Genomic DNA, 18598 nt, shown 5'->3' with positions numbered 1-18598 from the left:
CTCTAAGAGAAGATGGGATGAACTGGCATTATGAAGAGGTATTAGAATATGGCAAATATTGTGTAGTGACTTACAGAAATTTAGAAGTGGGGTAGTGAGACGGCTGGCCACCCAGGGTTTTGGAGAGAATATCTTGAACCTGGAAAATATGTAGATTGTTAGAATGATATAGATAATATTTCACAAGATGCTGTTATTTACTGTAAGATTGCTTCCACAGTACTTTTTCCCTAATCACAATGGACACACAAAGAAGGAAGCAGGAAAAGGTTGTTTTCTAACGACCTCTAGACAATGCAATACATTCATTTCTAGGCGTTCATAAGAAGCAAGATGCTCACCACGTTGTTGATGGTGTCTTGGAGTTTGCTGTACGTTTCATTTGTCAGCTGAGAGCCTGCAGGAATGGTCAGGTTGCTGATGCGGAGGTCCACTGTGACGGCAAATCCTTTTCCAGTAGTGTCTGTAAAGAGAACGAACGGATAGGGATGAACACCACACAGTAAATCACATGCACTGGCATGCAAATGAATTTAATACGAAAGAAAAGACTTTCACTTAGAAAGCACGCCTGGAGAAGTGTAGTAAGTGTGGAGGTTGACCTACTCTTAACAGTGATATCTGTGATGGTCACTGGGTAGATACCCAGGGACAAGATGGGAGCCAGTAAATGATTGAAGACTGTGAGGATGTCGCTCTCACTGGGTGGTGGGCTTGTGGTGTTAAACTCCAGGTTGAGGACAGCCAACACGGAGTCCAGGCTGTGAAATCAGAGAATTACACCAACAGAGAAAGCATCACTGCATCTGTTCAGAGCTCAGCACCACTCTTAAGATCACAACATTACCATTTTATTTTGATAAGAATTTCTTGCTTTTCCTGATCCAGTTAATTAAGTATTAATAAAGTCTAGGAAAACACTTTAGTTGTATATATAAATTCTTTTTGCGTAAAATATCATGCTCCATAGAAAACAAAATCATTTCCTTGATTCATGCAGTGAAAATTCCCAAACCTGCGTGCACTTTAGGTTCAAGAAGATAAGAGCATATAAGAAAAAACAAGATTACTGACAAAAGAGAGGAGACAAATCAGCCCATCAAGCCCTTTATGAAGATCATAATCAACCAATTCCCACACTTCCTCAAGCTCTTCCTGGAAAGAAACCAAGATATGGGCTTGAACAAAAAGACTAGGCAGCTTATTTACAGATTTCCAAAGATCTCCAGTGGAAATTCCAAAAACACCTGTAATTCCACATCTCTTGCAGGAATGGTCCCTGTGACTGACCCATCAGAGAGCAAAAACTGAAAACTCTGTCTTACCTTATACTGGGAGTCACTCTTGTTGTTGGAACAGATGGTTTAGGTGTTGTGGTTGGTTGAGCTGCATGTGGACAGGAAAGTTGCAGAATTCAGGAACAAAATGGATCATTGCTCTCCTTAGGTATTTAACATTCTATATTCATTTCCATTTTTCTCTTAATGCAACCTGCTGACCATTTATAAAGAAATAAAATAAAGGAATAGATTTAATAGATGTAATCCACTTTTATTGTGAAGACTGTACGTTAAAGGCTTTGTGCCAAATATTCCTAATCAAATGAGAAGATATGAACTGGTGAACAGACCTCTGATCTTCAGAATCTGGATCACAAAGTCACTGGGACTCTGAAGGTCACTGCTCTGGAGGCTGTACTGCACAGATGCTTCAATCTGATCACTGTCAGTGCTGTGGAAGCATCATGAAACAGAAAACAAATTAACACATGAAAACAAGTCAATGTGACATCTTGTTTGAAGTTGTAACAGACATATTAACTGGCTGCTACAGTAAATACTCAGGTCTGACAATGTTTCAAAAGCTGGACTAGTTGTCTTTAGGTTCACGTACTGTATAGTTGGTCCTTTACTTCTGGTAAATAAGCAGTACTGAGAAGAAGTGGAAATGACCTGGAAAAACTTGCCTGAATGTGGCATTGGGGACCTGGAGCAGGTTGCTTTCTGGGGAGGAAATAATGTCTTCAAGCTGGAAATTCATCCAAAAAAGAATTAAAAATGACTCTGAGATGACAAGGACTATCACTGCATTTTCACACCATTTTAAAACAAAGAAGGAACATTTAAAAGATGCAAGACAGAGGGTGGGATTTGGCATATTTTGTTAATTTCTTTCAGTAACTAACTCAGGGATCTTACTTAAAATCTTTTTGAAAGAAGCCTGACTCTTGCTTCATTAAGACGGCGGTGCAGGTTGTGCCTGTAGATGCCTACAGACCTAAACAATTTACTTAAATGTTTCAGGCATAAATTCTGTACGTTTTCCACTCTCAGATCATTATTGCATCAGGATTTTCTTCCATGTCCATAAGAAACGGTTTTCTTTCTTATCCCCTACCTGAATATTGTTCAAAGCTATATTTTAAAAATAATTTTCTGTTTTGATACTCATATATAATGTGGATGATATCTTAGTGAAGCTCCTCAAAACTCTAAAACTTAGAAGCTTGTTGTACCCATAAAGTATCCGAGTTTTTTTTTAAAGTGATACTCACCAAGTGGTTGATAGTGGTTTGGATTTGGTTGGATTTATCATTTGTTAATTCAGTCCCAACAGGAACGGTGATATTTCGCAGTTGGAATACCAGAGTTATGGCGAAAGCAGTTGCCGACACATCTGTGACAATCAAACCAGAAAGAGCTGAAGCACTCCAAATTGATTGTACCTTCACCACAATTGTACTCAATCTCTAGTGTGACTTTTAGCTACAGGTATGCATCCCAGAATTAGAAAACACAGTGTGTCTAAAACACAAAGGATAGCTTACTCTCTGAGGTGATGTTTGTGATGTCCACAGCATAAGTTTCCTGTAAGTTCAGCGCAGGGAAAGTTTCCATCATAGCTCTCTTGATCTCAGTGGCAGTGGGGGGAGAGTTTGAGGTGTTGAACTGCAGAGTCAGGAGAGCAAGGACCAGTCTGTTTCTGGTAAACAACAGAAAGACACATGTACATTGAACGTTAGGGATGAGTGTTAGGGATCTTAGCTTCAAGAAAGAAATATTGTGCCTTCCCATGACTGATACATTCTGTTCATTTTAATTGGTTTGAGTACAAAACATAAATCAGCAGACAGGATGTGTCCCATTACAATTGCAGATATACTACAACAGTTCTGCTGTAAACTGACATGTCAAATGTTTGTGTCTATGAGGTTATTTTGAGAATGTGTAGTGCAGTGTGAAAATCAAAGACTAACTAAAGACTGTGAGTGACAATTAAGCATAACATGAGAAAAGGTTTCATGACTGACACTGAAAGAGAATTAAGAAAGTAAAACAGAATGTACCTGGAAGAGGGAACTGGACTTTTACTTGTAAAAGGAGCTGGAGTTGTTGGTGTTGGCTGACCTGAAACATGATAAGATGAAGAGGGAATAATTTAAGCATTAATATAGTTGCAGTGAGTTCATCACACTGAAAATAGCTGAAAAGGGGTCCTTAAAACACTGAAATTTGTTTTTCTACAATCAGGCAATATAAGAGGTTTCTGGGATGATGTCTGTCTCGTATTCCTAATTTCCAAACACTCAGCAAAGTGGCTGTGTGGGAGCCCTTGTCCTCACCGTTGATGGTCAGAGTGGCTGTGATGCTGTTGACATGTCCAGTCATGTTCAGAAGCTCAGTCAGGACACCACTGGGGCTCTGGACCTCACTGCTTTGCAAGTTACACACCACTTCAGCCTGAATGTGATCACTCTCATTGCTGTGGATCAGAGAAAGAGCTGTCACTTTTCAACATATTGTCAGAAAAAGAAATCACTTTTGGTTTAGTGTCTCTAAGAGAAGATGGGATGAACTGGCATTATGAAGAGGTATTAAAATATGGCAAATATTGTGTAGTGACTTACAGAAATTTAGAAGTGGGGCAGTGAGACGGCTGGCCACCCAGGGTTTTGGAGAGAATATCTTGAACCTGGAAGATATGTAGATTGTTAGAATGATATAGATAATATTTCATAAGATGCTGTTATTTAGTGTAAGATTGCTTCCACAGTACTTTTTCCCTAATCACAATGGACACACAAAGAAGGAAGCAGGAAAAGGTTGTTTTCTAACGACCTCTAGACAATGCAATACATTCATTTCCAGCCGTTCATAAGAAGCAAGATGCTCACCACGTTGTTGATGGTGTCTTGGAGTTTGCTGTACGTTTCATTTGTCAGCTGAGAGCCTGCAGGAATGGTCAGGTTGCTGATGCGGAGGTCCACTGTGACGGCAAATCCTTTTCCAGTAGTGTCTGTAAAGAGAACGAACGGATAGGGATGAACACCACACAGTAAATCACATGCACTGGCATGCAAATGAATTTAATACGAAAGAAAAGACTTTCACTTAGAAAGCACGCCTGGAGAAGTGTAGTAAGTGTGGAGGTTGACCTACTCTTAACAGTGATATCTGTGATGGTCACTGGGTAGATACCCAGGGACAAGATGGGAGCCAGTAAATGATTGAAGACTGTGAGGATGTCGCTCTCACTGGGTGGTGGGCTTGTGGTGTTAAACTCCAGGTTGAGGACAGCCAACACGGAGTCCAGGCTGTGAAATCAGAGAATTACACCAACAGAGAAAGCATCACTGCATCTGTTCAGAGCTCAGCACCACTCTTAAGATCACAACATTACCATTTTATTTTGATAAGAATTTCTTGCTTTTCCTGATCCAGTTAATTAAGTATTAATAAAGTCTAGGAAAACACTTTAGTTGTATATATAAATTCTTTTTGCGTAAAATATCATGCTCCATAGAAAACAAAACCATTTCCTTGATTCATGCAGTGAAAATTCCCAAACCTGCGTGCACTTTAGGTTCAAGAAGATAAGAGCATATAAGAAAAAACAAGATTACTGACAAAAGAGAGGAGACAAATCAGCCCATCAAGCCCTTTATGAAGATCATAATCAACCAATTCCCACACTTCCTCAAGCTCTTCCTGGAAAGAAACCAAGATATGGGCTTGAACAAAAAGACTAGGCAGCTTATTTACAGATTTCCAAAGATCTCCAGTGGAAATTCCAAAAACACCTGTAATTCCACATCTCTTGCAGGAATGGTCCCTGTGACTGACCCATCAGAGAGCAAAAACTGAAAACTCTGTCTTACCTTATACTGGGAGTCACTCTTGTTGTTGGAACAGATGGTTTAGGTGTTGTGGTTGGTTGAGCTGCATGTGGACAGGAAAGTTGCAGAATTCAGGAACAAAATGGATCATTGCTCTCCTTAGGTATTTAACATTCTATATTCATTTCCATTTTTCTCTTAATGCAACCTGCTGACCATTTATAAAGAAATAAAATAAAGGAATAGATTTAATAGATGTAATCCACTTTTATTGTGAAGACTGTACGTTAAAGGCTTTGTGCCAAATATTCCTAATCAAATGAGAAGATATGAACTGGTGAACAGACCTCTGATCTTCAGAATCTGGATCACAAAGTCACTGGGACTCTGAAGGTCACTGCTCTGGAGGCTGTACTGCACAGATGCTTCAATCTGATCACTGTCAGTGCTGTGGAAGCATCATGAAACAGAAAACAAATTAACACATGAAAACAAGTCAATGTGACATCTTGTTTGAAGTTGTAACAGACATATTAACTGGCTGCTACAGTAAATACTCAGGTCTGACAATGTTTCAAAAGCTGGACTAGTTGTCTTTTGGTTCACGTACTGTATAGTTGGTCCTTTACTTCTGGTAAATAAGCAGTACTGAGAAGAAGTGGAAATGACCTGGAAAAACTTGCCTGAATGTGGCATTGGGGACCTGGAGCAGGTTGCTTTCTGGGGAGGAAATAATGTCTTCAAGCTGGAAATTCATCCAAAAAAGAATTAAAAATGACTCTGAGATGACAAGGACTATCACTGCATTTTCACACCATTTTAAAACAAAGAAGGAACATTTAAAAGATGCAAGACAGAGGGTGGGATTTGGCATATTTTGTTAATTTCTTTCAGTAACTAACTCAGGGATCTTACTTAAAATCTTTTTGAAAGAAGCCTGACTCTTGCTTCATTAAGACGGCGGTGCAGGTTGTGCCTGTAGATGCCTACAGACCTAAACAATTTACTTAAATGTTTCAGGCATAAATTCTGTACGTTTTCCACTCTCAGATCATTATTGCATCAGGATTTTCTTCCATGTCCATAAGAAACGGTTTTCTTTCTTATCCCCTACCTGAATATTGTTCAAAGCAATATTTTAAAAATAATTTTCTGTTTTGATACTCATATATAATGTGGATGATATCTTAGTGAAGCTCCTCAAAACTCTAAAACTTAGAAGCTTGTTGTACCCATAAAGTATCCGAGTTTTTTTTTAAAGTGATACTCACCAAGTGGTTGATAGTGGTTTGGATTTGGTTGGATTTATCATTTGTTAATTCAGTCCCAACAGGAACGGTGATATTTCGCAGTTGGAATACCAGAGTTATGGCGAAAGCAGTTGCCGACACATCTGTGACAATCAAACCAGAAAGAGCTGAAGCACTCCAAATTGATTGTACCTTCACCACAATTGTACTCAATCTCTAGTGTGACTTTTAGCTACAGGTATGCATCCCAGAATTGGAAAACACAGTGTGTCTAAAACACAAAGGATAGCTTACTCTCTGAGGTGATGTTTGTGATGTCCACAGCATAAGTTTCCTGTAAGTTCAGCGCAGGGAAAGTTTCCATCATAGCTCTCTTGATCTCAGTGGCAGTGGGGGGAGAGTTTGAGGTGTTGAACTGCAGAGTCAGGAGAGCAAGGACCAGTCTGTTTCTGGTAAACAACAGAAAGACACATGTACATTGAACGTTAGGGATGAGTGTTAGGGATCTTAGCTTCAAGAAAAAAATATTGTGCCTTCCCATGACTGATACATTCTGTTCATTTTAATTGGTTTAAGTACAAAACATAAATCAGCAGACAGGATGTGTCCCATTACAATTGCAGATATACTACAACAGTTCTGCTGTAAACTGACATGTCAAATGTTTGTGTCTATGAGGTTATTTTGAGAATGTGTAGTGCAGTGTGAAAATCAAAGACTAACTAAAGACTGTGAGTGACAATTAAGCATAACATGAGAAAAGGTTTCATGACTGACACTGAAAGAGAATTAAGAAAGTAAAACAGAATGTACCTGGAAGAGGGAACTGGACTTTTACTTGTAAAAGGAGCTGGAGTTGTTGGTGTTGGCTGACCTGAAACATGATAAGATGAAGAGGGAATAATTTAAGCATTAATATAGTTGCAGTGAGTTCATCACACTGAAAATAGCTGAAAAGGGGTCCTTAAAACACTGAAATTTGTTTTTCTACAATCAGGCAATATAAGAGGTTTCTGGGATGATGTCTGTCTCGTATTCCTAATTTCCAAACACTCAGCAAAGTGGCTGTGTGGGAGCCCTTGTCCTCACCGTTGATGGTCAGAGTGGCTGTGATGCTGTTGACATGTCCAGTCATGTTCAGAAGCTCAGTCAGGACACCACTGGGGCTCTGGACCTCACTGCTTTGCAAGTTACACACCACTTCAGCCTGAATGTGATCACTCTCATTGCTGTGGATCAGAGAAAGAGCTGTCACTTTTCAACATATTGTCAGAAAAAGAAATCACTTTTGGTTTAGTGTCTCTAAGAGAAGATGGGATGAACTGGCATTATGAAGAGGTATTAAAATATGGCAAATATTGTGTAGTGACTTACAGAAATTTAGAAGTGGGGTAGTGAGACGGCTGGCCACCCAGGGTTTTGGAGAGAATATCTTGAACCTGGAAGATATGTAGATTGTTAGAATGATATAGATAATATTTCATAAGATGCTGTTATTTAGTGTAAGATTGCTTCCACAGTACTTTTTCCCTAATCACAATGGACACACAAAGAAGGAAGCAGGAAAAGGTTGTTTTCTAACGACCTCTAGACAATGCAATACATTCATTTCCAGCCGTTCATAAGAAGCAAGATGCTCACCACGTTGTTGATGGTGTCTTGGAGTTTGCTGTACGTTTCATTTGTCAGCTGAGAGCCTGCAGGAATGGTCAGGTTGCTGATGCGGAGGTCCACTGTGACGGCAAATCCTTTTCCAGTAGTGTCTGTAAAGAGAACGAACGGATAGGGATGAACACCACACAGTAAATCACATGCACTGGCATGCAAATGAATTTAATACGAAAGAAAAGACTTTCACTTAGAAAGCACGCCTGGAGAAGTGTAGTAAGTGTGGAGGTTGACCTACTCTTAACAGTGATATCTGTGATGGTCACTGGGTAGATACCCAGGGACAAGATGGGAGCCAGTAAATGATTGAAGACTGTGAGGATGTCGCTCTCACTGGGTGGTGGGCTTGTGGTGTTAAACTCCAGGTTGAGGACAGCCAACACGGAGTCCAGGCTGTGAAATCAGAGAATTACACCAACAGAGAAAGCATCACTGCATCTGTTCAGAGCTCAGCACCACTCTTAAGATCACAACATTACCATTTTATTTTGATAAGAATTTCTTGCTTTTCCTGATCCAGTTAATTAAGTATTAATAAAGTCTAGGAAAACACTTTAGTTGTATATATAAATTCTTTTTGCGTAAAATATCATGCTCCATAGAAAACAAAACCATTTCCTTGATTCATGCAGTGAAAATTCCCAAACCTGCGTGCACTTTAGGTTCAAGAAGATAAGAGCATATAAGAAAAAACAAGATTACTGACAAAAGAGAGGAGACAAATCAGCCCATCAAGCCCTTTATGAAGATCATAATCAACCAATTCCCACACTTCCTCAAGCTCTTCCTGGAAAGAAACCAAGATATGGGCTTGAACAAAAAGACTAGGCAGCTTATTTACAGATTTCCAAAGATCTCCAGTGGAAATTCCAAAAACACCTGTAATTCCACATCTCTTGCAGGAATGGTCCCTGTGACTGACCCATCAGAGAGCAAAAACTGAAAACTCTGTCTTACCTTATACTGGGAGTCACTCTTGTTGTTGGAACAGATGGTTTAGGTGTTGTGGTTGGTTGAGCTGCATGTGGACAGGAAAGTTGCAGAATTCAGGAACAAAATGGATCATTGCTCTCCTTAGGTATTTAACATTCTATATTCATTTCCATTTTTCTCTTAATGCAACCTGCTGACCATTTATAAAGAAATAAAATAAAGGAATAGATTTAATAGATGTAATCCACTTTTATTGTGAAGACTGTACGTTAAAGGCTTTGTGCCAAATATTCCTAATCAAATGAGAAGATATGAACTGGTGAACAGACCTCTGATCTTCAGAATCTGGATCACAAAGTCACTGGGACTCTGAAGGTCACTGCTCTGGAGGCTGTACTGCACAGATGCTTCAATCTGATCACTGTCAGTGCTGTGGAAGCATCATGAAACAGAAAACAAATTAACACATGAAAACAAGTCAATGTGACATCTTGTTTGAAGTTGTAACAGACATATTAACTGGCTGCTACAGTAAATACTCAGGTCTGACAATGTTTCAAAAGCTGGACTAGTTGTCTTTAGGTTCACGTACTGTATAGTTGGTCCTTTACTTCTGGTAAATAAGCAGTACTGAGAAGAAGTGGAAATGACCTGGAAAAACTTGCCTGAATGTGGCATTGGGGACCTGGAGCAGGTTGCTTTCTGGGGAGGAAATAATGTCTTCAAGCTGGAAATTCATCCAAAAAAGAATTAAAAATGACTCTGAGATGACAAGGACTATCACTGCATTTTCACACCATTTTAAAACAAAGAAGGAACATTTAAAAGATGCAAGACAGAGGGTGGGATTTGGCATATTTTGTTAATTTCTTTCAGTAACTAACTCAGGGATCTTACCTAAAATCTTTTTGAAAGAAGCCTGACTCTTGCTTCATTAAAACGGCGGTGCAGGTTGTGCCTGTAGATGCCTACAGACCTAAACAATTTACTTAAATGTTTCAGGCATAAATTCTGTACGTTTTCCACTCTCAGATCATTATTGCATCAGGATTTTCTTCCATGTCCATAAGAAACGGCTTTCTTTCTTATCCCCTACCTGAATATTGTTCAAAGCAATATTTTAAAAATAATTTTGTGTTTTTATACTCATATATAATGTGGATGATATCTTAGTGAAGCTCCTCAAAACTCTAAAACTTAGAAGCTTGTTGTACCCATAAAGTATCCGAGTTTTTTTTAAAGTGATACTCACCAAGTGGTTGATAGTGGTTTGGATTTGGTTGGATTTATCATTTGTTAATTCAGTCCCAACAGGAACGGTGATATTTCGCAGTTGGAATACCAGAGTTATGGCGAAAGCAGTTGCCGACACATCTGTGACAATCAAACCAGAAAGAGCTGAAGCACTCCAAATTGATTGTACCTTCACCACAATTGTACTCAATCTCTAGTGTGACTTTTAGCTACAGGTATGCATCCCAGAATTGGAAAACACAGTTTGCCTAAAACACAAAGGATAGCTTACTCTCTGAGGTGATGTTTGTGATGTCCACAGCATAAGTTTCCTGTAAGTTCAGCGCAGGGAAAGTTTCCATCATAGCTCTCTTGATCTCAGTGGCAGTGGGGGGAGAGTTTGAGGTGTTGAACTGCAGAGTCAGGAGAGCAAGGACCAGTCTGTTTCTGGTAAACAACAGAAAGACACATGTACATTGAACGTTAGGGATGAGTGTTAGGGATCTTAGCTTCAAGAAAGAAATATTGTGCCTTCCCATGACTGATACATTCTGTTCATTTTAATTGGTTTGAGTACAAAACATAAATCAGCAGACAGGATGTGTCCCATTACAATTGCAGATATACTACAACAGTTCTGCTGTAAACTGACATGTCAAATGTTTGTGTCTATGAGGTTATTTTGAGAATGTGTAGTGCAGTGTGAAAATCAAAGACTAACTAAAGACTGTGAGTGACAATTAAGCATAACATGAGAAAAGGTTTCATGACTGACACTGAAAGAGAATTAAGAAAGTAAAACAGAATGTACCTGGAAGAGGGAACTGGACTTTTACTTGTAAAAGGAGCTGGAGTTGTTGGTGTTGGCTGACCTGAAACATGATAAGATGAAGAGGGAATAATTTAAGCATTAATATAGTTGCAGTGAGTTCATCACACTGAAAATAGCTGAAAAGGGGTCCTTAAAACACTGAAATTTGTTTTTCTACAATCAGGCAATATAAGAGGTTTCTGGGATGATGTCTGTCTCGTATTCCTAATTTCCAAACACTCAGCAAAGTGGCTGTGTGGGAGCCCTTGTCCTCACCGTTGATGGTCAGAGTGGCTGTGATGCTGTTGACATGTCCAGTCATGTTCAGAAGCTCAGTCAGGACACCACTGGGGCTCTGGACCTCACTGCTTTGCAAGTTACACACCACTTCAGCCTGAATGTGATCACTCTCATTGCTGTGGATCAGAGAAAGAGCTGTCACTTTTCAACATATTGTCAGAAAAAGAAATCACTTTTGGTTTAGTGTCTCTAAGAGAAGATGGGATGAACTGGCATTATGAAGAGGTATTAAAATATGGCAAATATTGTGTAGTGACTTACAGAAATTTAGAAGTGGGGTAGTGAGACGGCTGGCCACCCAGGGTTTTGGAGAGAATATCTTGAACCTGGAAGATATGTAGATTGTTAGAATGATATAGATAATATTTCATAAGATGCTCTTATTTAGTGTAAGATTGCTTCCACAGTACTTTTTCCCTAATCACAATGGACACACAAAGAAGGAAGCAGGAAAAGGTTGTTTTCTAACGACCTCTAGACAATGCAATACATTCATTTCCAGCCGTTCATAAGAAGCAAGATGCTCACCACGTTGTTGATGGTGTCTTGGAGTTTGCTGTACGTTTCATTTGTCAGCTGAGAGCCTGCAGGAATGGTCAGGTTGCTGATGCGGAGGTCCACTGTGACGGCAAATCCTTTTCCAGTAGTGTCTGTAAAGAGAACGAACGGATAGGGATGAACACCACACAGTAAATCACATGCACTGGCATGCAAATGAATTTAATACGAAAGAAAAGACTTTCACTTAGAAAGCACGCCTGGAGAAGTGTAGTAAGTGTGGAGGTTGACCTACTCTTAACAGTGATATCTGTGATGGTCACTGGGTAGATACCCAGGGACAAGATGGGAGCCAGTAAATGATTGAAGACTGTGAGGATGTCGCTCTCACTGGGTGGTGGGCTTGTGGTGTTAAACTCCAGGTTGAGGACAGCCAACACGGAGTCCAGGCTGTGAAATCAGAGAATTACACCAACAGAGAAAGCATCACTGCATCTGTTCAGAGCTCAGCACCACTCTTAAGATCACAGCATTACCATTTTATTTTGATAAGAATTTCTTGCTTTTCCTGATCCAGTTAAATATTAATACATTCTAAGAAAGCACTTTAGTTGAGTATAGAACTTCTTCTCATGAAATATATCATGCTCCATAGAAATCAAAACCATTTCCTTGATTCATGCAGTTAAAATTTCCAAAACTGTGTGCACTTTAGTTTCATGAAGTTAAGAGCATATATGAAAACAGAGGAATGAAATCAGCCCATCAAGCCATTTAGGAAGCGCATTCCTAAGATCAGTGCTTCAATATGTTATTTTAATGATAATTTTCTGCTTCACCAATTCATTTCATTACGTATTAGAAAATTCTTATAGGAGAGTTTCATTTTGCACATATCTCTTGAGAAACGTCATTCTCCATAGTGATCAAAACCATTTCCTTCATTAATGTATGAAAATTCTCAATATCGTCCTTTTGATACAAGGAGAGAAGTACATTTAAGCACATAAGATCGGTGACAGAAGAGAGGACTCAAATCTGCTCATTAAAACACTTTTGGAAATTTGTAATCCCTTGATCACAGCAGTTCCTTAAGCCCATTCTTGAATAAAACAGAATATGGGCTGAAACAAAATGGCTGGGTAGCTTATTCACAAATATTTCCCCAAATCTTCAGAGCGAATTCCAAAGACACCTGTGATCCCATGCCTCTTGCAGGAACAGTGAACCATAAGAAATAGTTTCTCAAAACATAGCATTGGTGACTATGAGAAACACAGATAAATTAGAAAATTTGAGTATTACCTTAATTTGTGACCATCATTGCTTACAGTTACAGCCAGAGATGCAGTGAAGGTGTGTGTTATAGGTGCAGGGGAGGACTGTATTGGTCCCACAGTGGAGATGTATGTTGGAGCAGCTGTGGAGGTATGTGCTGGAGAAGAAGTGGAGTTGTGTGTTGGTGATCCTGTGGATGTTTGTCTTGGACTAGTAGTGGAGGTGTGTGTTGGAAGAGCAGTGGAGGTGTGTGTGAGAGGAGCAGTGGAGGACTGTGTTGTAGGTGTCATGAAGGACTGTGTTGGAGGTACACTGTTGGCCATAACTGGAGGTACAGTGATGGCTATTATTGGAAGTGCTGTAAAGGTGTGTGTTGGAGGAGTAGTGGAGGTGTGCGGTGGACTAGTAGTGGAGGTGGATGTTGGAGGAGCAGTGGAGGTGGGTGTTGGAGGAGCAGTGGAGGTGGGTGTTGGACTAGCAGTGGAGGTGTGTGTTGGAGGAGCAGTGGAGGTGGGTGTTGGACTAGCAGTGGAGGTGGGTGTTGGAGGAGTAGTGGAGGTGGGTGTTGGAGGAGCAGTGGAGGTGGGTGTTGGAGGAGCAGTGGAGGTGTGTGTGAGAGGAGCAGTGGAGGACTGTGTTGTAGGTGTCATGAAGGACTGTGTTGGAGGTACACTGTTGGCCATAACTGGAGGTACAGTGATGGCTATTATTGGAAGTGCTGTAAAGGTGTGTGTTGGAGGAGTAGTGGAGGTGTGTGGTGGACTAGTAGTGGAGGTGGATGTTGGAGGAGCAGTGGAGGTGTGTGTTGGAGGAGCAGTGGAGGTGTGTGTTGGAGGAGCAGTGGAGGTGGGTGTTGGAGGAGCAGTGGAGGTGGGTGTTGGAGGAGCAGTGGAGGTGGGTGTTGGAGGAGCAGTGGAGGTGTGTGTTGGAGGAGCAGTGGAGGTGGGTGTTGGAGGAGCAGTGGAGGTGGGTGTTGGACTAGCAGTGGAGGTGTGTGTTGGAGGAGCAGTGGAGGTGGGTGTTGGAGGAGCAGTGGAGGTGTGTATTGGACTAGCAGTGGAGGTGGGTGTTGGAGGAGCAGTGGAGGTGTCTGTTGGAGGAGCAGTGGAGGTGGGTGTTGGAGGAGCAGTGGAGGTGGGTGTTGGAGGAGCAGTGGAGGTGTGTATTGGACTAGCAGTGGAGGTGGGTGTTGGAGGAGCAGTGGAGGTGTCTGTTGGAGGAGCAGTGGAGGTGGGTGTTGGAGGAGCAGTGGAGGTGGGTGTTGGAGGAGTAGTGGAGGTGTGTGTTGGAGGAGCAGTGGAGGTGTGTGTTGGAGGAGCAGTGGAGGTGTGTGTTGGAGGAGCAGTGGAGGTGGGTGTTGGAGGAGTAGTGGAGGTGGGTGTTGGAGGAGCAGTGGAGGTGGGTGTTGGAGGAGCAGTGGAGGTGGGTGTTGGACTAGCAGTGGAGGTGTGTGTTGGAGGAGCAGTGGAGGTGTGTGTTGGAGGAGCAGTGGAGGTGGGTGTTGGAGGAGCAGTGGAGGTGTGTGTTGGAGGAGCAGTGGAGGTGTGTGTTGGAGGAGCAGTGGAGGTGGGTGTTGGAGGAGTAGTGGAGGTGGGTGTTGGAGGAGCAGTGGAGGTGGGTGTTGGAGGAGCAGTGGAGGTGGGTGTTGGACTAGCAGTGGAGGTGGGTGTTGGAGGAGCAGTGGAGGTGTGTGTTGGAGGAGCAGTGGAGGTGTGTGTTGGAGGAGTAGTGGAGGTGGGTGTTGGAGGAGCAGTGGAGGTGGGTGTTGGAGGAGCAGTGGAGGTGTCTGTTGGAGGAGCAGTGGAGGTGTGTGTTGGAGGAGCAGTGGAGGTGTGTATTGGACTAGCAGTGGAGGTGGGTGTTGGAGGAGCAGTGGAGGTGTCTGTTGGAGGAGCAGTGGAGGTGGGTGTTGGAGGAGCAGTGGAGGTGTGTGTTGGACTAGCAGTGGAGGTGGGTGTTGGACTAGTAGTGGAGGTGGATGTTGGAGGAGCAGTGGAGGTGGGTGTTGGAGGAGCAGTGGAGGTGGGTGTTGGAGGAGTAGTGGAGGTGGGTGTTGGAGGAGCAGTGGAGGTGGGTGTTGGAGGAGCAGTGGAGGTGGGTGTTGGAGGAGCAGTGGAGGTGTGTGTTGGAGGAGCAGTGGAGGTGGGTGTTGGAGGAGTAGTGGAGGTGGGTGTTGGAGGAGCAGTGGAGGTGTGTGTTGGAGGAGCAGTGGAGGTGTGTGTTGGACTAGCAGTGGAGGTGTGTGTTGGAGGAGCAGTGGAGGTGTGTGTTGGAGGAGTAGTGGAGGTGGGTGTTGGAGGAGTAGTGGAGGTGGGTGTTGGAGGAGCAGTGGAGGTGTGTATTGGACTAGCAGTGGAGGTGGGTGTTGGAGGAGCAGTGGAGGTGTCTGTTGGAGGAGCAGTGGAGGTGTGTGTTGGAGGAGCAGTGGAGGTGTGTGTTGGAGGAGCAGTGGAGGTGGGTGTTGGAGGAGCAGTGGAGGTGGGTGTTGGAGGAGCAGTGGAGGTGTGTGTTGGACTAGTAGTGGAGGTGGGTGTTGGAGGAGTAGTGGAGGTGAGTGTTGGAGGAGTAGTGGAGGTGGGTGTTGGAGGAGCAGTGGAGGTGGGTGTTGGAGGAGCAGTGGAGGACTGTATTGTAGGTGTAGTAAAGGACTGTGTTGGAGATACATTGTTGGTCATTACTGGACGTAAAGTGGTGGCTATTATAGGAGGAACAGTGGAGGTGTGTGCTGGAGATGCAGTGGAGGTGTGTGTTGGAGGAGCAGTGGAGGTGTGTGTGAGAGGAGCAGTGGGGGTGTGTATTGGACTAATAGTAGGGGTGTGTGTTGGAGGACCAGTGGGGGTGTGTGTTGGAGGAGCAGTTGGGGTTTGTGTTGGACTAATAGTAGGGGTGTGTGTTGGAGGAGCAGTGGAGGTGGATGTTGAAGGAGTAGTGGAGGTGGGTGTTGGAGGAGCAGTGGAGGTGGGTGTTGGAGGAGCAGTGGAGGTGTGTGTTGGAGGAGCAGTGGAGGTGGGTGTTGGAGGAGCAGTGGAGGTGTGTGTTGGACTAGCAGTGGAGGTGGGTGTTGGAGGAGTAGTGGAGGTGGGTGTTGGAGGAGCAGTGGAGGTGTGTGTTGGAGGAGCAGTGGAGGTGGGTGTTGGAGGAGCAGTGGAGGTGTGAGTTGGAGGAGCAGTGGAGGTGTGTGTTGGAGGAGCAGTGGAGGTGGGTGTTGGAGGAGCAGTGGAGGTGTGTGTTGGAGGAGCACTGGAGGTGTGTGTTGGACTAGCAGTGGAGGTGGGTGTTGGAGGAGTAGTGGAGGTGAGTGTTGGAGGAGTAGTGGAGGTGGGTGTTGGAGGAGCAGTGGAGGTGGGTGTTGGAGGAGCAGTGGAGGACTGTATTGTAGGTGTAGTAAAGGACTGTGTTGGAGATACATTGTTGGCCATTACTGGATGTACAGTGATGGCTATTATAGGAGGAACAGTGGAGGTGTGTGCTGGAGATGCAGTAGAGGTGTGTGTTGGACTAGCAGTGGAGGTGTGTGTTGGACTAGCAGTGGAGGTGTGTGTTGGACTAGCAGTGGAGGTGTGTGTTGGAGGAGCAGTGGAGGTGGGTGTTGGAGGAGCAGTGGAGGTGTGTGTTGGAGGAGCAGTGGAGGTGGGTGTTGGAGGAGCAGTGGAGGTGGGTGTTGGAGGAGCAGTGGAGGTGTGTGTTGGAGGAGCAGTGGAGGTGGGTGTTGGAGGAGCAGTGGAGGTGTGTGTTGGACTAGCAGTGGAGGTGGGTGTTGGAGGAGTAGTGGAGGTGGGTGTTGGAGGAGCAGTGGAGGTGGGTGTTGGAGGAGCAGTGGAGGTGGGTGTTGGAGGAGCAGTGGAGGTGGGTGTTGGAGGAGCAGTGGAGGACTGTATTGTAGGTGTAGTAAAGGATTGTGTTGGAGATACATTGTTGGCCATTACTGGAGGTACAGTGGTGGCTATTATAGGAGGAACAGTGGAGGTGTGTGCTGGAGATGCAGTGGAGGTGTGTGTTGGTGGAGCAGTGAAGGTGTGTGTTGGAGGAGCAGTTGGGGTTTGTGTTGGACTAATAGTAGGGGTGTGTGTTGGAGGAGCAGTGGAGGTGGATGTTGAAGGAGTAGTGGAGGTGGATGTTGGAGGAGCAGTGGAGGTGGATGTTGAAGGAGTAGTGGAGGTGGGTGTTGGAGGAGCAGTGGAGGTGTGTGTTGGAGGAGCAGTGGAGGTGTGTGCTGGAGGAGCAGTGGAGGTGGGTGTTGGACTAGCAGTGGAGGTGTGTGCTGGAGGAGCAGTGGAGGTGGATGTTGGAGGAGCAGTGGAGGTGGGTGTTGGAGGAGCAGTGGAGGTGGATGTTGGAGGAGCAGTGGAGGTGTGTGTTGGAGGAGCAGTGGAGGTGGGTGTTGGACTAGCAGTGGAGGTGGGTGTTGGAGGAGCAGTGGAGGTGGGTGTTGGACTAGCAGTGGAGGTGTGTGTTGGACTAGCAGTGGAGGTGGGTGTTGGAGGAGCAGTGGAGGTGGGTGTTGGAGGAGCAGTGGAGGTGGGTGTTGGAGGAGCAGTGGAGGTGGGTGTTGGAGGAGCAGTGGAGGTGTGTGTTGGAGGAGCAGTGGAGGTGTGTGTTGGAGGAGCAGTGGAGGTGGGTGTTGGAGGAGTAGTGGAGGTGGGTGTTGGAGGAGCAGTGGAGGTGGGTGTTGGAGGAGCAGTGGAGGTGTGTGTTGGAGGAGTAGTGGAGGTGGGTGTTGGAGGAGCAGTGGAGGTGGGTGTTGGAGGAGCAGTGGAGGTGTGTGTTGGACTAGCAGTGGAGGTGTGTGTTGGAGGAGCAGTGGAGGTGGGTGTTGGAGGAGCAGTGGAGGTGTGTGTTGGAGGAGCAGTGGAGGTGTGTGTTGGACTAGTAGTGGAGGTGGGTGTTGGAGGAGTAGTGGAGGTGAGTGTTGGAGGAGTAGTGGAGGTGGGTGTTGGAGGAGCAGTGGAGGTGGGTGTTGGAGGAGCAGTGGAGGACTGTATTGTAGGTGTAGTAAAGGACTGTGTTGGAGATACATTGTTGGCCATTACTGGATGTACAGTGATGGCTATTATAGGAGGAACAGTGGAGGTGTGTGCTGGAGATGCAGTAGAGGTGTGTGTTGGACTAGCAGTGGAGGTGTGTGTTGGACTAGCAGTGGAGGTGTGTGTTGGAGGAGCAGTGGAGGTGGGTGTTGGAGGAGCAGTGGAGGTGTGTTTTAGAGGAGCAGTGGAGCTGTGTGTTGGAGGAGCAGTGGAGGTGTGTGTTGGAGGAGCAGTTGGGGTGTGCGTTGGACTAATAGTAGGGGTGTGTGTTGGAGGAGCAGTGGGGGTGTGTGTTGGACTAATAGTAGGGGTGTGTGTTGGAGGAGCAGTTGGGGTGTGTGTTGGACTAATAGTAGGGGTGTGTGTTGGAGGAGCAGTGGGGGTGTGTGTTGGAGGAGCAGTTGGGGTGTGTGTTGGACTAATAGTAGGGGTGTGTGTTGGAGGAGCAGTGGGGGTGTGTGTTGGACTAATAGTAGGGGTGGGTGTT

At 44.3% G+C, this 18598-nt stretch overlaps 1 protein-coding gene across 1 annotated transcript; it reads right to left on the bottom strand.

Moving 5' to 3' along the window:
- Positions 1-64: 64 nt before the first annotated feature.
- Positions 65-18114, bottom strand: LOC148656128 (uncharacterized). Its single transcript, XM_088642535.1, has 34 exons — positions 13115-18114; positions 12105-12259; positions 11840-11961; positions 11573-11637; positions 11288-11427; positions 11012-11072; positions 10493-10647; positions 10220-10341; positions 9633-9694; positions 9297-9397; positions 8992-9052; positions 8273-8427; positions 8008-8129; positions 7741-7805; positions 7456-7595; positions 7180-7240; positions 6661-6815; positions 6388-6509; positions 5800-5861; positions 5464-5564; positions 5159-5219; positions 4440-4594; positions 4175-4296; positions 3908-3972; positions 3623-3762; positions 3347-3407; positions 2828-2982; positions 2555-2676; positions 1967-2028; positions 1631-1731; positions 1326-1386; positions 607-761; positions 342-463; positions 65-139 (listed from the first exon to the last, which is right to left on the bottom strand). Exons 1-34 carry the CDS (start codon positions 18112-18114, stop codon positions 71-73), a joined length of 8478 nt encoding a protein of 2825 aa, XP_088498661.1. The 3' UTR covers positions 65-70.
- Positions 18115-18598: the final 484 nt, after the last annotated feature.

This window comes from Lepisosteus platostomus, chromosome 8, assembly GCF_059453375.1.
Source record: "Lepisosteus platostomus isolate fLepPlt1 chromosome 8, fLepPlt1.hap1, whole genome shotgun sequence".
Classification (NCBI taxonomy): Eukaryota; Metazoa; Chordata; class Actinopteri; order Semionotiformes; family Lepisosteidae; genus Lepisosteus; species Lepisosteus platostomus.
This window is presented reverse-complemented; position numbering and strand designations above follow the sequence as displayed.

Coding starts and splice junctions, on each gene's coding strand:
- LOC148656128 (XM_088642535.1), bottom strand. CDS start 18,114: ATGGCCAACAATGTATCTCCAACACAGTCCTTTACTACACCTACAATA. Junction 11,428..11,572: donor TACCCCACTTCTAAATTTCT/GTAAGTCACTAC, acceptor TCTGATCCACAG/CAATGAGAGTGATCACATTC. Junction 10,648..11,011: donor AGTCCAGTTCCCTCTTCCAG/GTACATTCTGTT, acceptor GTTGTTTACCAG/AAACAGACTGGTCCTTGCTC.